At 40.9% G+C, this 13,613-nt stretch overlaps 1 protein-coding gene across 2 annotated transcripts in view; it reads left to right on the plus strand.

Annotated features, from left to right (window-relative positions):
* The window catches only part of LOC110537630 (opioid-binding protein/cell adhesion molecule), a 406,128-nt gene that overhangs the window by 309,603 nt on the left and 82,912 nt on the right, over window positions 1-13,613 (plus strand). For both annotated transcript variants that reach the window (XM_021623816.3, XM_021623815.3), the window contains one exon: window positions 8,708-8,833. In XM_021623816.3, coding sequence (XP_021479491.2) covers window positions 8,708-8,833 — 126 coding nt within the window. The remainder of the gene's footprint in view (window positions 1-8,707; window positions 8,834-13,613) is intronic.

Raw genomic sequence — 13,613 nt, forward strand, 5'->3', positions numbered from 1 at the left:
TTGTCTTGTTGGAAAACAAATCTCCGTCCCAGTCTCAGGTCTTTTGCAGACTCCATCAGGTTTTCTTCCAGAATGGTCCTGTATTTGGCTCCATCCATCTTCCCATCAATTTTAACCATCTTCCCTGTCCCTGCTGAAGAAAAGCAGGCCCAAACCATGATGCTGCCACCTCCATGTTTGACAGTGGGGATAGTGTGTTCAGGGTGATGAGCTGTGTTGCTTTTACGCCAAACATAACGTTTTGCATTGTTGCCAAAAAGTTCAATTTTGGTTTCATCTGACCAGAGCACCTTCTTCCACATGTTTGGTGTGTCTCCCAGGTGGCTTGTGGCAAACTTTAAACAACACTTTTTACGGATATCTTTAAGAAATGGCTTTCTTCTTGCCACTCTTCCATAAAGGCCAGATTTGTGCAATATACGACTGATTGTTGTCCTATGGACAGAGTCTCCCACCTCAGCTGTAGATCTCTGCAGTTCATCCAGAGTGATCATGGGCCTCTTGGCTGCATCTCTGATCAGTCTTCTCCTTGTATGAGCTGAAAGTTTAGAGGGACGGCCAGGTCTTGGTAGATCTTTTTGTATCCAAATCCGGCTTTAAACTTCTTCACAACAGTATCTCGGACCTGCCTGGTGTGTTCCTTGTTCTTCACGATGCTCTCTGCGCTTTTAACGGACCTCTTAGACTATCACAGTGCAGGTGCATTTATACGAAGACTTGATTACACACAGGTGTATTGTATTTATCATCATTAGTTATTTAGGTCAACATTGGATCATTCAGAGATCCTCACTGAACTTCTGGAGAGAGTTTGCTGCACTGAAAGTAAAGGGGCTGAATAATTTTGCACGCCCAATTTTTCAGTTTTTGATTTGTTAAAAAAGTTTGAAATATCCAATAATGTCGTTCCACTTCATGATTGTGTCCCACTTGTTGTTGATTCTTCACAAAAAAATACAGTTTTATATCTTTATGTTTGAAGCCTGAAATGTGGCAAAAGGTCGCAAAGTTCAAGGGGGCCGAATACTTTTGCAAGGCACTGTAAATGAACATCAACTATAGATTTGGAGAACATAGCTGTAACAATGCCTTTGATGTGTGGGCAGATGTCAATGGATGAGATTTGCCAAAAGTACATTGTCATGATTCCTAAGGTAAAAGATTCCATTAATGTTGGATACAAATTATATAGTAATTACATCGAATATGTGGATTTTGAGTCTATTATAGGTTGCACATCAGCTGTAAAAAGTAGTCCAAGGTTGCACAGACATACAAACACACGCATGCACGCACATAAAAAAAAACACACACACACGTTTTGCTCTGCTGGGTTTTCTGAGGAAACAACGTGTGTCATTCAGCCAGGAGGGGTGGGTGCGGAGTCAAGCGCAGAGAGCAGAGGAAAATGGGGGAATCCGAACTTTATTGCGGTATCCACAATTAAAGCCAAAAACAACAGGCGAAGACAAAAGTGTCCAACCCAAAACTGGGCACAAACAGACAGGGAACACAACATGCACACTTTGCACACCTAGACCAACAGAAAACAAGTGAGTGTGCATAGAGCCAGGGCAAGGGAGAGTCAGTTAAGATAAATAAATAAATAAATAATAAAGGGGGTCAGTGTAAATTGTCCGGGTAGGAATTTGATCAAATATTCAGCAGTCTTATGGCTTTGTCGTAGAAGCTGTTCAGTTGCCTTTTGGTCACAGACTTGGCGCTTGCTGTGCGGTAGCAGAGAGAACAGTATATGACTTGGGTGGCTGTAGTCTGACAATTTCTGGCTATTGATAAATTACAGTTGAAGTAGGAAGTTTACATATACCTTAGCCAAATACATTTAAACTCAGTATTTCACAATTCCTGACATTTAATACCAGTAAAAAATCCCTGTCTTAGGTCAGTTAGGATCACCACTTTATTTTAACTATGTGAAATGTCAGAATAATAGTAGAGAGAATTATTTATTTCAGCTTTTATTTCTTTCATCACATTCCCTGTGGGTCAGATGTTTACATACACTCAATTAGTATTTGGTAGCATTGCCTTTAAATTGTTAAACTTGGGTCAAACATTTCAGGTAGAATTCCACAAGCTTCCCACAATAAGTTGGGGGAATTTTGGCCCATTCTTCCTGACAGAGCTGGTGTAACTGAGTCAGGTTTGTAGGCCTTGCTCAAACACACTTTTTCAGTTCTAGCCACAAATGTTCTATAGGATTGAGGTCAGGGCTTTGTGATGGCCATTCCAATACATTGACTTTGTTGTCCTTAATCCATTTTGCCACAACTTTGAAAGTATGCTTGGTTCATTGTCCATTTGGAAGACGCATTTGCGACCAAGCTTTAACTGATGTCTTGAGATTTTGCTTCATTATATCCACATAATTGTCCTTCCTCATGAAGCCATCTATTTTGTGAAGTGCACCAGTCCCTCCTGCAGCAAAGCACCCCCACAACATGATGCTGCCACCCTCGTGCTTCACGTTTGGGATGGTGTTCTTCGGCTTGCAAGCGTCCCCCTTTTTCCTTCAAACATAACTATGGTTATTATGGCTAAACAGTTCTATTTTTGTTTCATCAGACCAGAGGACATTTCTCCAAATAGTATGATCTTTGTCCCCATGAGCAGTTGCAAACCGTAGTCTTGCTTTTTTATGCCGGTTTTGGAGCATTGGCGTCTTCCTTGCTGAGGGGCCTTTCAGGTTATGTCGACATAGGACTTGTTTTACTGTGCATATAGATACTTTTGTACCTATTTCCTCCAGCATCTTCACAAGGTCCTTTGCCGTTGTTCTGGGATTGATTTGCACTTAACGCAACACAATATGCTAGAAGACAGAATGCGTCTCCTTCCTAAGTGGTATGACGGTTGCGTGGTCCCATGGTGTTTATACTTGTGTACTATTGTTTGTACAGATGAACGTGGTATCTTCAGGCATTTGGAAATTGCTCCCAAGGATGAACCAGACTTGTGGAGGTCTACATTTTTTTTCTGAGATCTTGGCTGATTTCTTTTGATTTTCCCATGATGTCAAGTAAAGAGGCACTGAGTTTGAAGGTAGCCCTTGAAATACATCCACAGGTACACCTCCAATTGACTCAAATATGTCAAGAAGCCTAACAGAAGCTTCTAAAGCCATGACATCATTTTCTGGAATTTTCCAAGCTGTTTCTAAGGCACAGTCAACTTAGTGTATGTAAACTTCTGATCCACTGTAATTGTGATACAGTGAATTATACGTGAAATAATCTGTCTGTAAACAATTGTTGGAAAAATTACTTGTGTCATGCACAAAGTAGATGTCCTAACCGACTTGCCAAAACTATAGTTTGTTTAACAAGAAATTTGTGGAGTGGTTAAAAAACTAGTTTTAATGACTCCAACCTAAGGTCATGTAACTTTTTCCATTTGGAGCCAATCATATAAGAACAGAAAATTGAAAAGCTCCATCGTGAAATAAACACCCTAAAGAAATCTTCCAACATCCACAGACCTTAATTATCAGCTCCCTCCCTCGCTGTGCTGACATGAACAGAGTGACGCATTTCCTGGGGTCTTGATTTCTGACTACCATCAGGGCACTGCAACTGAGCATGTTTTAATCTCTGGCAACCGCCATTATCAAGCTAGATGACTTCAATAGAGGTTTGAGCAGGACTTATTTAGTCATTGGCTCCCGACCCGCACCTGCAGGTTTTCATACCGCACCTGCCCACACCCGCTGGGCGCTACTGAAAGAGCTGGTCCAGAACCCAACTGCAGTCCCGTAATGTTATTTCATGCGTATGTGACTCAGCACACTTGTCCCATCAAATTTGGGACAAGTAAGCCTTCTCTATTTAATTGAGACCAAACGCACACCTGATCTCACAAGTATTTCTACTAAACTTGTAGCAGCATCAATGATGAAAGCGGACACTTGCACTTTCTCTTGAGCTACGTTTTGTATATAGGATATAGCCTACCTTTTATGAGGATGATTTGCAGCAGAGACAAATACAGTGGCTTCAGAAGGTTTTCATACCCCTTGACTTAATCCACATTTTGTTGTGTTACAGCCGACATTCAGAATGGATTCATTTGATTTTTGTCTCTCCCATCTACACACAATACCCAATATTGGCAAAGTGAAAACATACAGTATTTGTAGATTTTTTTCAATGTATTGAAATTGAAATACTGAAATGTAATTTACATAAGTATTCACACCCTAGAGCCAATACACATTAGAATCACCTTTGGGTAAGTCTTTAAAAACTTTGCACACCTGGATTGCACAATATTTCCCCAAGACTTCAAGCTCTGTTAAATTGGTTTTGATCATTGCTAGACAACCAAGACTTAAGTCTTGTCATAGATTTTCAAGCAGATTTAAGTCAAAAGTGTAACTCAGCCACTCGGAAACATTCACTGCCTCTTGGTTAGCAACTCTAGTGTAGATTTGGACTTGTGATTTAGGTTATTGTCCTGCTGAAAGGTGAATTCATCTGGTGAAAAGCACACTGAACCAGTTTTTTTCTCTAAGATTTTGCCTGTGCTGAGCTCCATTCCATTAATTTTTTGATCCTGAAAAACTCCCCTGTCCTTAACGATTAGATGGATACCCATAACATGATGCAGTCACCACTATACTTGGAAATATGGACAGTGGTACTCAGTAATGTTTGGGGAAAATACAATACAACACAGCACTTTGTATTCAGGACAAAAAGTGAATTGATTTGCCACATTTTTTGCAGTATTACTTTAGTGCCTTCCTTCTTTTCATCTGTCAATTAGGTTAGTATTGTGGAGTAACTACCATATTGATGATGCATCCTCAGTTTTCTCCTATCACAGCTATTAACTATTTGAAACTCACCAATGGCCTCATGGTAAAATTCCTGAGGGGTTTCCTTCCTTTCCGATAACTGAGTATCTTTGTAGTGACTGGGTGTATTGTTACACCATCCAAAGTACAATTAATAACTTCACCATGCTCAATGGGATATTCATTGTCATATTTAATTGAATTGGAGAGATAAATGCTACGTGATTCTCCGCCCATGCATAGGCATCCGACACTATTTAATAAAGACCACACATACAGTATACTAGGCACACTTGATCTCTCACGACCAACTAGGAGAGGAGAGGTGGGCTACTTAACTTGAAGCAGCGAATATTGAGAGTGTGTGAATAATGGGACAAAGTTGTGCTTTTAATACAATAGGTAGGCCTAGGCTAATTCACACAAAGCAGAAAGACGACCGTTTCCAAATAATCTGCGGAATGACAAAATATATTTTCAGCCCAATGTTGTCTGTCTTACTACCCGCTCCCAACCGCAGCATGAAAAATGCTGACACAATGATGTCAACCCTCTAGACTACAGTCAACTGTTCCTTCACAGACTCTCCAGCCCATTCATCTCAGCAGGAGACTTGGAGGGCCGAGATGTATAGACTCTGCTCCCTGCTTTTCATCAGCCAGTTAGTCTGGTCAGGTCTCCTCGCTCTGAAGTCACACTGAGGGAAACTAGACTGCCAAAGGTTAAGACCCGCTGAGGGAGTTGCAGTGTAGTTTAGTGTGTCCCCTCGCTTTACAACAAAATGTCAGATTCCTTGGTTGAGGTGTTATACCTGTTTTGAAAGCACTTGACTGCTGTTGCTACCGTTGACCGGCTACGGTTGATAGAGGGTTGGAGATGGTTTATAATGTACTTATGGCATTATTGATATGATAAGAACCAGTGATGGCTGATTAAGGTATCTGTAATGAAAATCAGGCTCTGATATTTACATGTTGTGTTGACCATCTTCAGATGCTTACTTTGCAAACGTCTGTGTTCAACAAAAAATGTCCAGCTAGTGAAAGCAAAAGTATATTTCATAGGGCACCAAATTCTTAAGTGAAATTGACCTTACATAAGGGCGAACTACACTGAACTAAAATATAAACGCAACATGCAACAATTTCAACTATTTTACTGAGTTACAGTTCATGTAAGGAAATCAGTCAATTTAAATACAGTCATTAGGCCTTAATCTATGGATTGCACATGACTGGTAATACAGATATACTGTACATCTGTTGGTCACAGATAGCTTAAAAAAATGTAGGGGCATGGATCAGAAAACCAGTCAGTATCTTGCCTCATGGTCACAGATCTCTTTTGCATAGAGTTGATCAGACTGTTGATTGTGGCCTGTGGAATGTTGTCCCACTCCTCTTCAATGGCTGTGTGAAGTTGCTGGATATTGGCGGGAACTGGAAAACGCTGTTGTACACGTCGATCCAGAGCATCACAGACATGCTCAATGGGTGACATGTCTGGTCAGTATACCGGCCATGGAAGAACTGGGACATTTTCAGCTTCCAGGAATTGTGTACAGATCCTTGCGACATGGGACCGTGCATTATCATGATCAAACATGAGGTGATGGCGGTGGGTGATTGGCAAGACAATGGGCCTCAGGATCTCGTCATGTCATTCAAATTGCCGTCCAAAAAATGCAAATGTGTTAGTTGTCTGTAGTTTATGCCTGCCCATACCATAATCCCACCATGTGGCACTCTGTTCACAATGTTGACATCAGCAATCCACTCACCGACACGATGCCATACTGCGGTACAGTTGAAATCAGGATTCATCCGTGAAGAGCACACTTGTCCAGCGTGCCAGTGGCCATCGAAGGTGAGCATTTACCCACTGAAGATCGTTATGACGCCGAACTGCAGTCAGGTCAAGACACTGGTGAGAACAACATGCACGCAGATGAGCTTCCTGATACGGTGTCTGACAGTTTGTTCAGAAATTCTTCAGTTGTGCAAACCCACAGTTTCATCAGCTGTCCGGTGGCTGGTCTTGGACAATCCCACAGATGAAGAAGCCAGATGAGGAAGTCCTGGGCTGGGGTTGTTACACTTGGTCTGCGGTTGTGAGGTCAGTTAGACGTACTGCCAAATTCTCTAAAATAATGTTGGAGGTAGAGAACTGCACATTAATTATCTGTCAACAGCTCTGGTGGACATTCCTGCCGTCAGCATGCCAATTTAACGCTCCCTCAAAACTTGAGACATCTGTGGCATTGTGTTGTGTGACATAAATAAACATTTTAGAGTGACCTTTTTTTGTCCCCAACACAAGGTGCACCTGTTTAGTGATCATGCTGTTTAATCAGCTTCTTGATATAACACCTGGACTTGGTGGATGGATTATCTTGGCAAATGAGAAATTCTCACTGACAGCGATGTAAACAAATTTGTGCACAACATTTTAGGGAAATACGCTTTTTGTTTATCTTTTATTTCAGCTCATGAAACCTGGGACCAACACTTTACATGTTGCATTTATATTTTTGCTCAGTATGCTTTCAGTAATTTACTTGTATTTTCTTCATTGATTTGTAATGGAACATCTCATCAAAATCAAATCAAATTGTATTGGTCACACACATGGTTAGCAGATGTTATTGCGAGTGTAGCGAAATGCTTGTACTTCTAGTTCCGACAGTGCAGCAATATCTAACAAGTAATATCTAACAATTCCTCAACAAATATCTAATACACACAAATCTAAGTAAAGGAATGGAATAAGAATATATAAATATATGAATGAGCAATGACAGAGCGGCATAGGCGAAGATGCAATAGATAGTATAGAATACAGTATATACATATGAGATGAGTAATGCAGGATATGCAAATATTATTAAAGTTGCATTATTAAAGTGACTAGTGTTCCATTCATTAAAGTGGACAATGATTTCAAGTCTGTATGTAGGCAGCAGCCTCTCTGTGCTAGTGATGGCTGTTTAACAGTCTGATGGCCTTGAGCTAGAAACAGTTTTTCAGTCTCTCGGTCCTAGCTTTGATGCACCTGTACTGACCTCGCGTTCTGGATGGTAGCGGGGTGAACAGGCAGTGGCTTGGGTGGTTGTTGTCCTTGATTATCTTTTTGGCCTTCTTGTGACATCGGGTGCTGCAGGGCAGGTAGTTTTCCCCTGGTGATGTGTCTGGAGAGCCCTGTGGTTGTGTGCCTGTGCAGTTGCCATACCAGGCAGTGATATAGCCCAACAGGATGCTCTCAATTGTGCATCTGAAAAGTTTGTGAGGGTTTTAGGTGACAAGCCAAATCTGTAAGGATTGGAGAAAGCTATTCTGTGGCATTTAAAAGTAGGTTAGGAACTGTCCCCTAAATGAGCCAGAAATGAACATTAGAAATCCATAATAATTAGGGCATTAGATATAAAGGTCAATGAGATGTACGAGAGCAAACCACTCACCCCATGGTCCCCAATCACTGGTTACATACCTATCTGCCTTTCCTATCCATTATAATAACCCCTATTAGCTACACTGGATGTCACAAATGCAACATGTAAGTCCAGGTTCAATTTTGAGCTTTATTACATCTACATAGCAGTCAATGCAGACTGAAATCCAACATTCAAATGGCATATGCCTATCTAAAGTATATATTTATACATTTATATATGATAGTGTCTCGTGAGAATGTACAATGTTCTACATGGTAATGACCATAAATGAGTTGTAAGCTTGCTACATGGTTTTGATGGTTTGAATTATGATGGTTGAGATGAGGTCAACATTTTTCTAACAAAAGTGCTGTATCTATATTCTTACTAAATGTATAATTGAATGATTGAATTAAATTCTAATTTAAAGTACTATGTTTTTTTCTGTCCAATTTCCTTAGTACCTGCAAAGATCACAAACATATCGACGGACATCACAGTGAACGAGGGCAGCAACATTACTCTAATGTGTCTTGCCATTGGACGACCAGAACCCAACATCATATGGAAGCATCGCTCGGCAAAAGGTAAGACAGGGCCTCCACCAATACTAACTCTGCAAACTGAGGTGGGTCGTTCTTGAATTGAAGTGGCATTGGGCATGTCATTTTTTAAATAAATTAACAGAATTTTTCTATTCTAAATCAACTGATATGGCAGCTTAAATGACTTTCAATCATTTTTAAGGAGTAGGCTAGGAGTAGTAGCATCAATGATGGTTACACCAGTGACACATTTTAAGTAATTGAGGATGTTCTTAAATGGAGGCCACAGATGCTCAAATCTAAGGTGATTGACATTTTATAAATTAACTCTGGGCCAGTGTGTATATGGTTCCACACTTTTCAGTGTTAAATAGGAATTGACACAGATTTAGCACCATCAAATGTAATGACATTTTGTGAATAGGCCATAGATATGCACATGTTCATGTTTTCATTATTCATAGAATGTTTGGAAATGAAGTGGGTCGGTGTTTGTGAAAATTCTATAGCAATGAATGAGCAAGTGGCCGTGCGTTTGGGCAATTAATAGACACTGCAGCAAATAAAAGCAAATAAAACTTGTCCGTCTTGTCCAGGTCGGAATCTACACAGACCCGGTGCTCCATTACCACTCACAGCTAGAGTTTAAAAGTAGTACATTTTCTTCTTCATTGGCCGATTGCTTCCAACTCATAGGAATTCCCACCCAGTTGGCTTTTTTTAGGTGCACTCACACCTGTTATGCAAGAAGACCATGCCATATAGCCTATGCCATTCACATTGATGTTGCACTACTGGACTGTGCTTACAGGCCGCAGAACAATGCATTTTTGTTCAATTATTTAGAAAGCACTAGCCAAAGTTACAAAAGAAACCTGAATGTTTTTCTGCAAATATATAAATACCACGTCTTACTTTTGGGAACTTTAAATTGAATCCAACAACCAAGAAGTAGGCTATTTATTCCTCAGTTGCCTATGCCCAACAACAACAACATTAGCCTGAGCCAGATTAGCTCAATTCTAGCAAAGGGGACGGTAGATAAACCCTCAAACTTTTCAGCGTGTAGTTGCCAGTCTAAATTGCACTGTGAATACAATGACGAATAGTTCCCTGCTCGGCTTGCAGCAGCCGGCCCCAATCCCATAATAACCAACGTTTTAACAAGTGATGTGATTTATAGTTGGCCTGCCTGCTCATTTGATCGATGCCAAATACATTTGGACAACTATGAGATATGCTAACAGTCGTTCAAGTTTGAGTAGATGAGTAGCTATTTTATTAGTGCATGAGTCACATTTCTTGCTAACCAAATGAATGCAATCCCAGTAGCTGTAGCCACCGAAGCGGAAAAAAGTTTTGCAGAAGAAGACACCCACCCACTTCCAGGCGATGACATGACATCCTTCCAGCAGCTACTTCCAGCAGCTACAGTACAAGGCTCAGTGTCATTTTAGGTTCCAGCTAGCTTAATGATTGAGCTATCAAGTCTTACACTGTAGCTAGCTTGCTTAATAAGTAGACCTAAAGAAAGAGTAAATAGATAAGCAAGAGCCTTAGCCACATACTACATAGTTGGATTGATTGTGTTGAGATTCCCAATCACTGCCCTTCTCATCCGTTTTTTGTCCAACATATTGGGTGAGTGAAACTGAAACAGTTCGTCGCCAGGATGACTGGAGGCAACAAATCGAATCAAATTGTATTTGTACCACAGGTGAAATGATTTGTGAGATTTGTCACAACCTTACAGTGAAATGCTTACTTACAATCCTTTAACCATCAATGCAGTTTTAAGAAATACCAACAACAACAAAAAATTATGTAAATAACAAATCATTAAAGAGCAGCAGTAAATAACAATAGCGGGGCTATATACAGGGGGTACCAGTACAGAGTCAATGTGCGGGGGGGCATCGGTGTCGAGGTAATTGAGGTGATATGTACATGTAAGTAGAGTTATTAAAGTGACTATGGGGGCCTCCTGCATCGCAGTGCCACCAGAGATTCTGGGTTCGAGCCCAGGCTCTGCCGCAGCCTGTCACGACCGGGAGGCTCATGCGGTGATGCACAATTGGCCAAGTGTCGTCCAGGGTTAGGGAGGGTTTGGCCAGCAGGGATATCCTTGTATCATCGTGCACTAGTGATCTCTGTGGCGGGCAGAGCGCAGTGCACGGTGACCAGGTCGCTAGGTGTGAGGTGTTTCCTCCGACACATTGTTGCGGCTGGCTTCCGGGTTGGATGTGCGTTGTGTCAAGAAGCAGTGCGGCTTGGTTGGGTTGTGTTTCGGAGGACGCATGGCTCTTGACCTTCACCTCTCCTGAGTCTGTACGGGAGTTGCAGCGATGAGACAAGAGAAAAAGGGGTAAAATACATGTTTTATGAAATGTAAAAAAGTGACTATGTTGCGGCTGATAATAACAGAGAGTAGCAGCAGTGAGTAGCAGCAGTGTAGTGTAGGTGGGGGCAATGCAAATAGTCTGGGTAGCCATTTGCTGTTCAGGAGTCTTATGGCTTGGGGGTAGAAGCTGTTTAGAAGTCTCTTGGACCTAGACTTGGCGCTCCGGTACCGCTTGCTGTGTGGTAGAAGAGAGAACAGTCTATGACTAGGGTGGCTGGAGTCTTTGACAATTTTTCGGGCACTGCCTGGTATAGTGGTCCTGGATGGCAGGAAGCTTGGTCCCGGTGATGTACTGGGCCGTGCGCACTACCCTCTGTAGTGCCTTGCGGTCGAAGGCATACCAGTCAGCGATGCAACCCGTAAGGATGTTCTCGATGGTGCAGCTGTAAAACCTTTTGAGGATCTGAGGTCCCATGCCAAATCTTATCAGTCTCCTGGGGGGAATAGGTTTTATTGTGCCTTCTTCACAACTGTTGGTGATGCGGACGCCAAGGACCTTGAAGCTCTCAATCTGCTCCACTACAGACCCGTCGATGAGAATGTGGGGCGTCTTCGGTCCTCCTTTTCCTGTAGTCCACAATCATCTCCTTTGTCTTGATCACATTGAGGGAGAGGTTGTTGTCCTTGCACCACACGGTCAGGTGTCTCATCTTTGTCGGTGATCAGGCGGTGCAGGTAGTCCAGGATCCAGTTGCAGAAGGAGACGTTTAGTCCCAGGGTCCTTAGCTTAGTGATGTGCTTTGAGGGCACTAAGGTGTTGAACGCTGAGCTGTAGTCAATGAATAAATTAATATCATTCTCACATAGGTGTTCATTTTGTTCAGGTGTGAAAGGGCAGTGTGGAGTGCAATAGAGGTTGCATCATCTGCGGATCTGTTGGTGCGGTATGCAAATTGGAGTGGGTCTAGGGTTTCTGGGATAATGGTGTTGATGTGAGCCATGACCAGCCTTTCAATGCATTTCATGGCTACAGACGTGAGTTCTACGGGTCAGTAGTCATTTAGGCAGGTTTAGGCAGGTTACCTTAGTGTTCTTGGGCACGGGGACTGTGGTGGTCTGCTTGAAACATGTTGGCAATACAGACTCAGACAGGGAGAGGTTGAAAATTTCAGTGAAGTCACTTTCCAAATGATGTACTAACTGTGATTTACTGCCTGATTGCAATATTTATTAGACTATCTATTTCATTTAACCTTTATATAACTAGACAAGTCAGTTAAGAGCAAATTCTCATTTCCAATGACGACCTACCTAGAGATCTATTAATATAATAATTTTATTAATCATTCATTGACTACATGCATGAAATTTTACCAACAATGCCTTACTCTACATTATAGAATTTTGAGTCAAGTAAAACCTATTTTTAAAACTTGGTTTTGAATCATTAACTGAGAATTTGATACAGTATTTTAGACCGATATTATGATTATATGTTTGTTTCATTTCTGTACAGTAGTTAAAACAGTTTCAGTAACTCTTTAAATTGACAGTGTGGTGCTTAATGCTGACACTGTTACACTTTGTTAGTGTTAGGGAATTAACACTTTTAGTGTAATGCAATAACACTTCAAAGGTTATTTTAACACTATGAAGTGTATATAGTTTGCACCAATGGTGTTATGCGCATATAGTATTTTTAACCATTACTCTAAGAGGCCTGCAAGGTCGCTTAGTGTTGGGTTAAGGACATTACAATATTATAAACAATATTATAGACATGGTCGTTGAATTCATTTTCAGTCCTTTGGCCTTCACCAAGTGAGTTCCTAGGCAAATTTTATCATTAAAATCAAACTCTTTATGACAATACATTACATATCTCATGAAACCTTACTTTATGGCCTAGTTTTACCCTAATACAGTGGCTTGAAACTCATTGTTTAAAGGCCACGTCAGGCCTGCAAATCACATTATGCTGACTTGCAAATTGATGTGTAATTCCTATTGGAATCCAACAAGAGTTGGGATATTCAACAGCGGGAGTTTTCATTCAACCACAACCTGCATTCAGATTGAATATTAGAGTTATAAACATTGATAAAAGAGACTACCACAACCCTTTAAACTGGAATAACCATTTCAGTAATGGGTAGAGTAAAACTAACTAACTGATTGGATTACTCAAGAAAAATGTATGTTATTATCTTTGTGTAGCATAAGATTAATCAATCAAACAATGTACTTGTAAAAACACATATAATAAAATGATCCCCCAAAAATATACCTGCATGCTGGGAAATATGATAATGATGTGTGTGGTTTTGATGTGAAAGTTTTACTCTCCACAGAGTAAGACTGACACAATCACACTCACACTCAACGTAATACCAACACTGGGGTTATTTTACGCCAATGAGTGTTCATTTAACATTTACAGAGTTAATTTATTGCAAGAATCAACACTAGAAATGTTACACT

The sequence above is a fragment of the Oncorhynchus mykiss genome, chromosome 12 (genome assembly GCF_057628025.1).
Source record: "Oncorhynchus mykiss isolate SJ-2025 chromosome 12, ASM5762802v1, whole genome shotgun sequence".
NCBI classification, from domain to species: domain Eukaryota; kingdom Metazoa; phylum Chordata; class Actinopteri; order Salmoniformes; family Salmonidae; genus Oncorhynchus; species Oncorhynchus mykiss.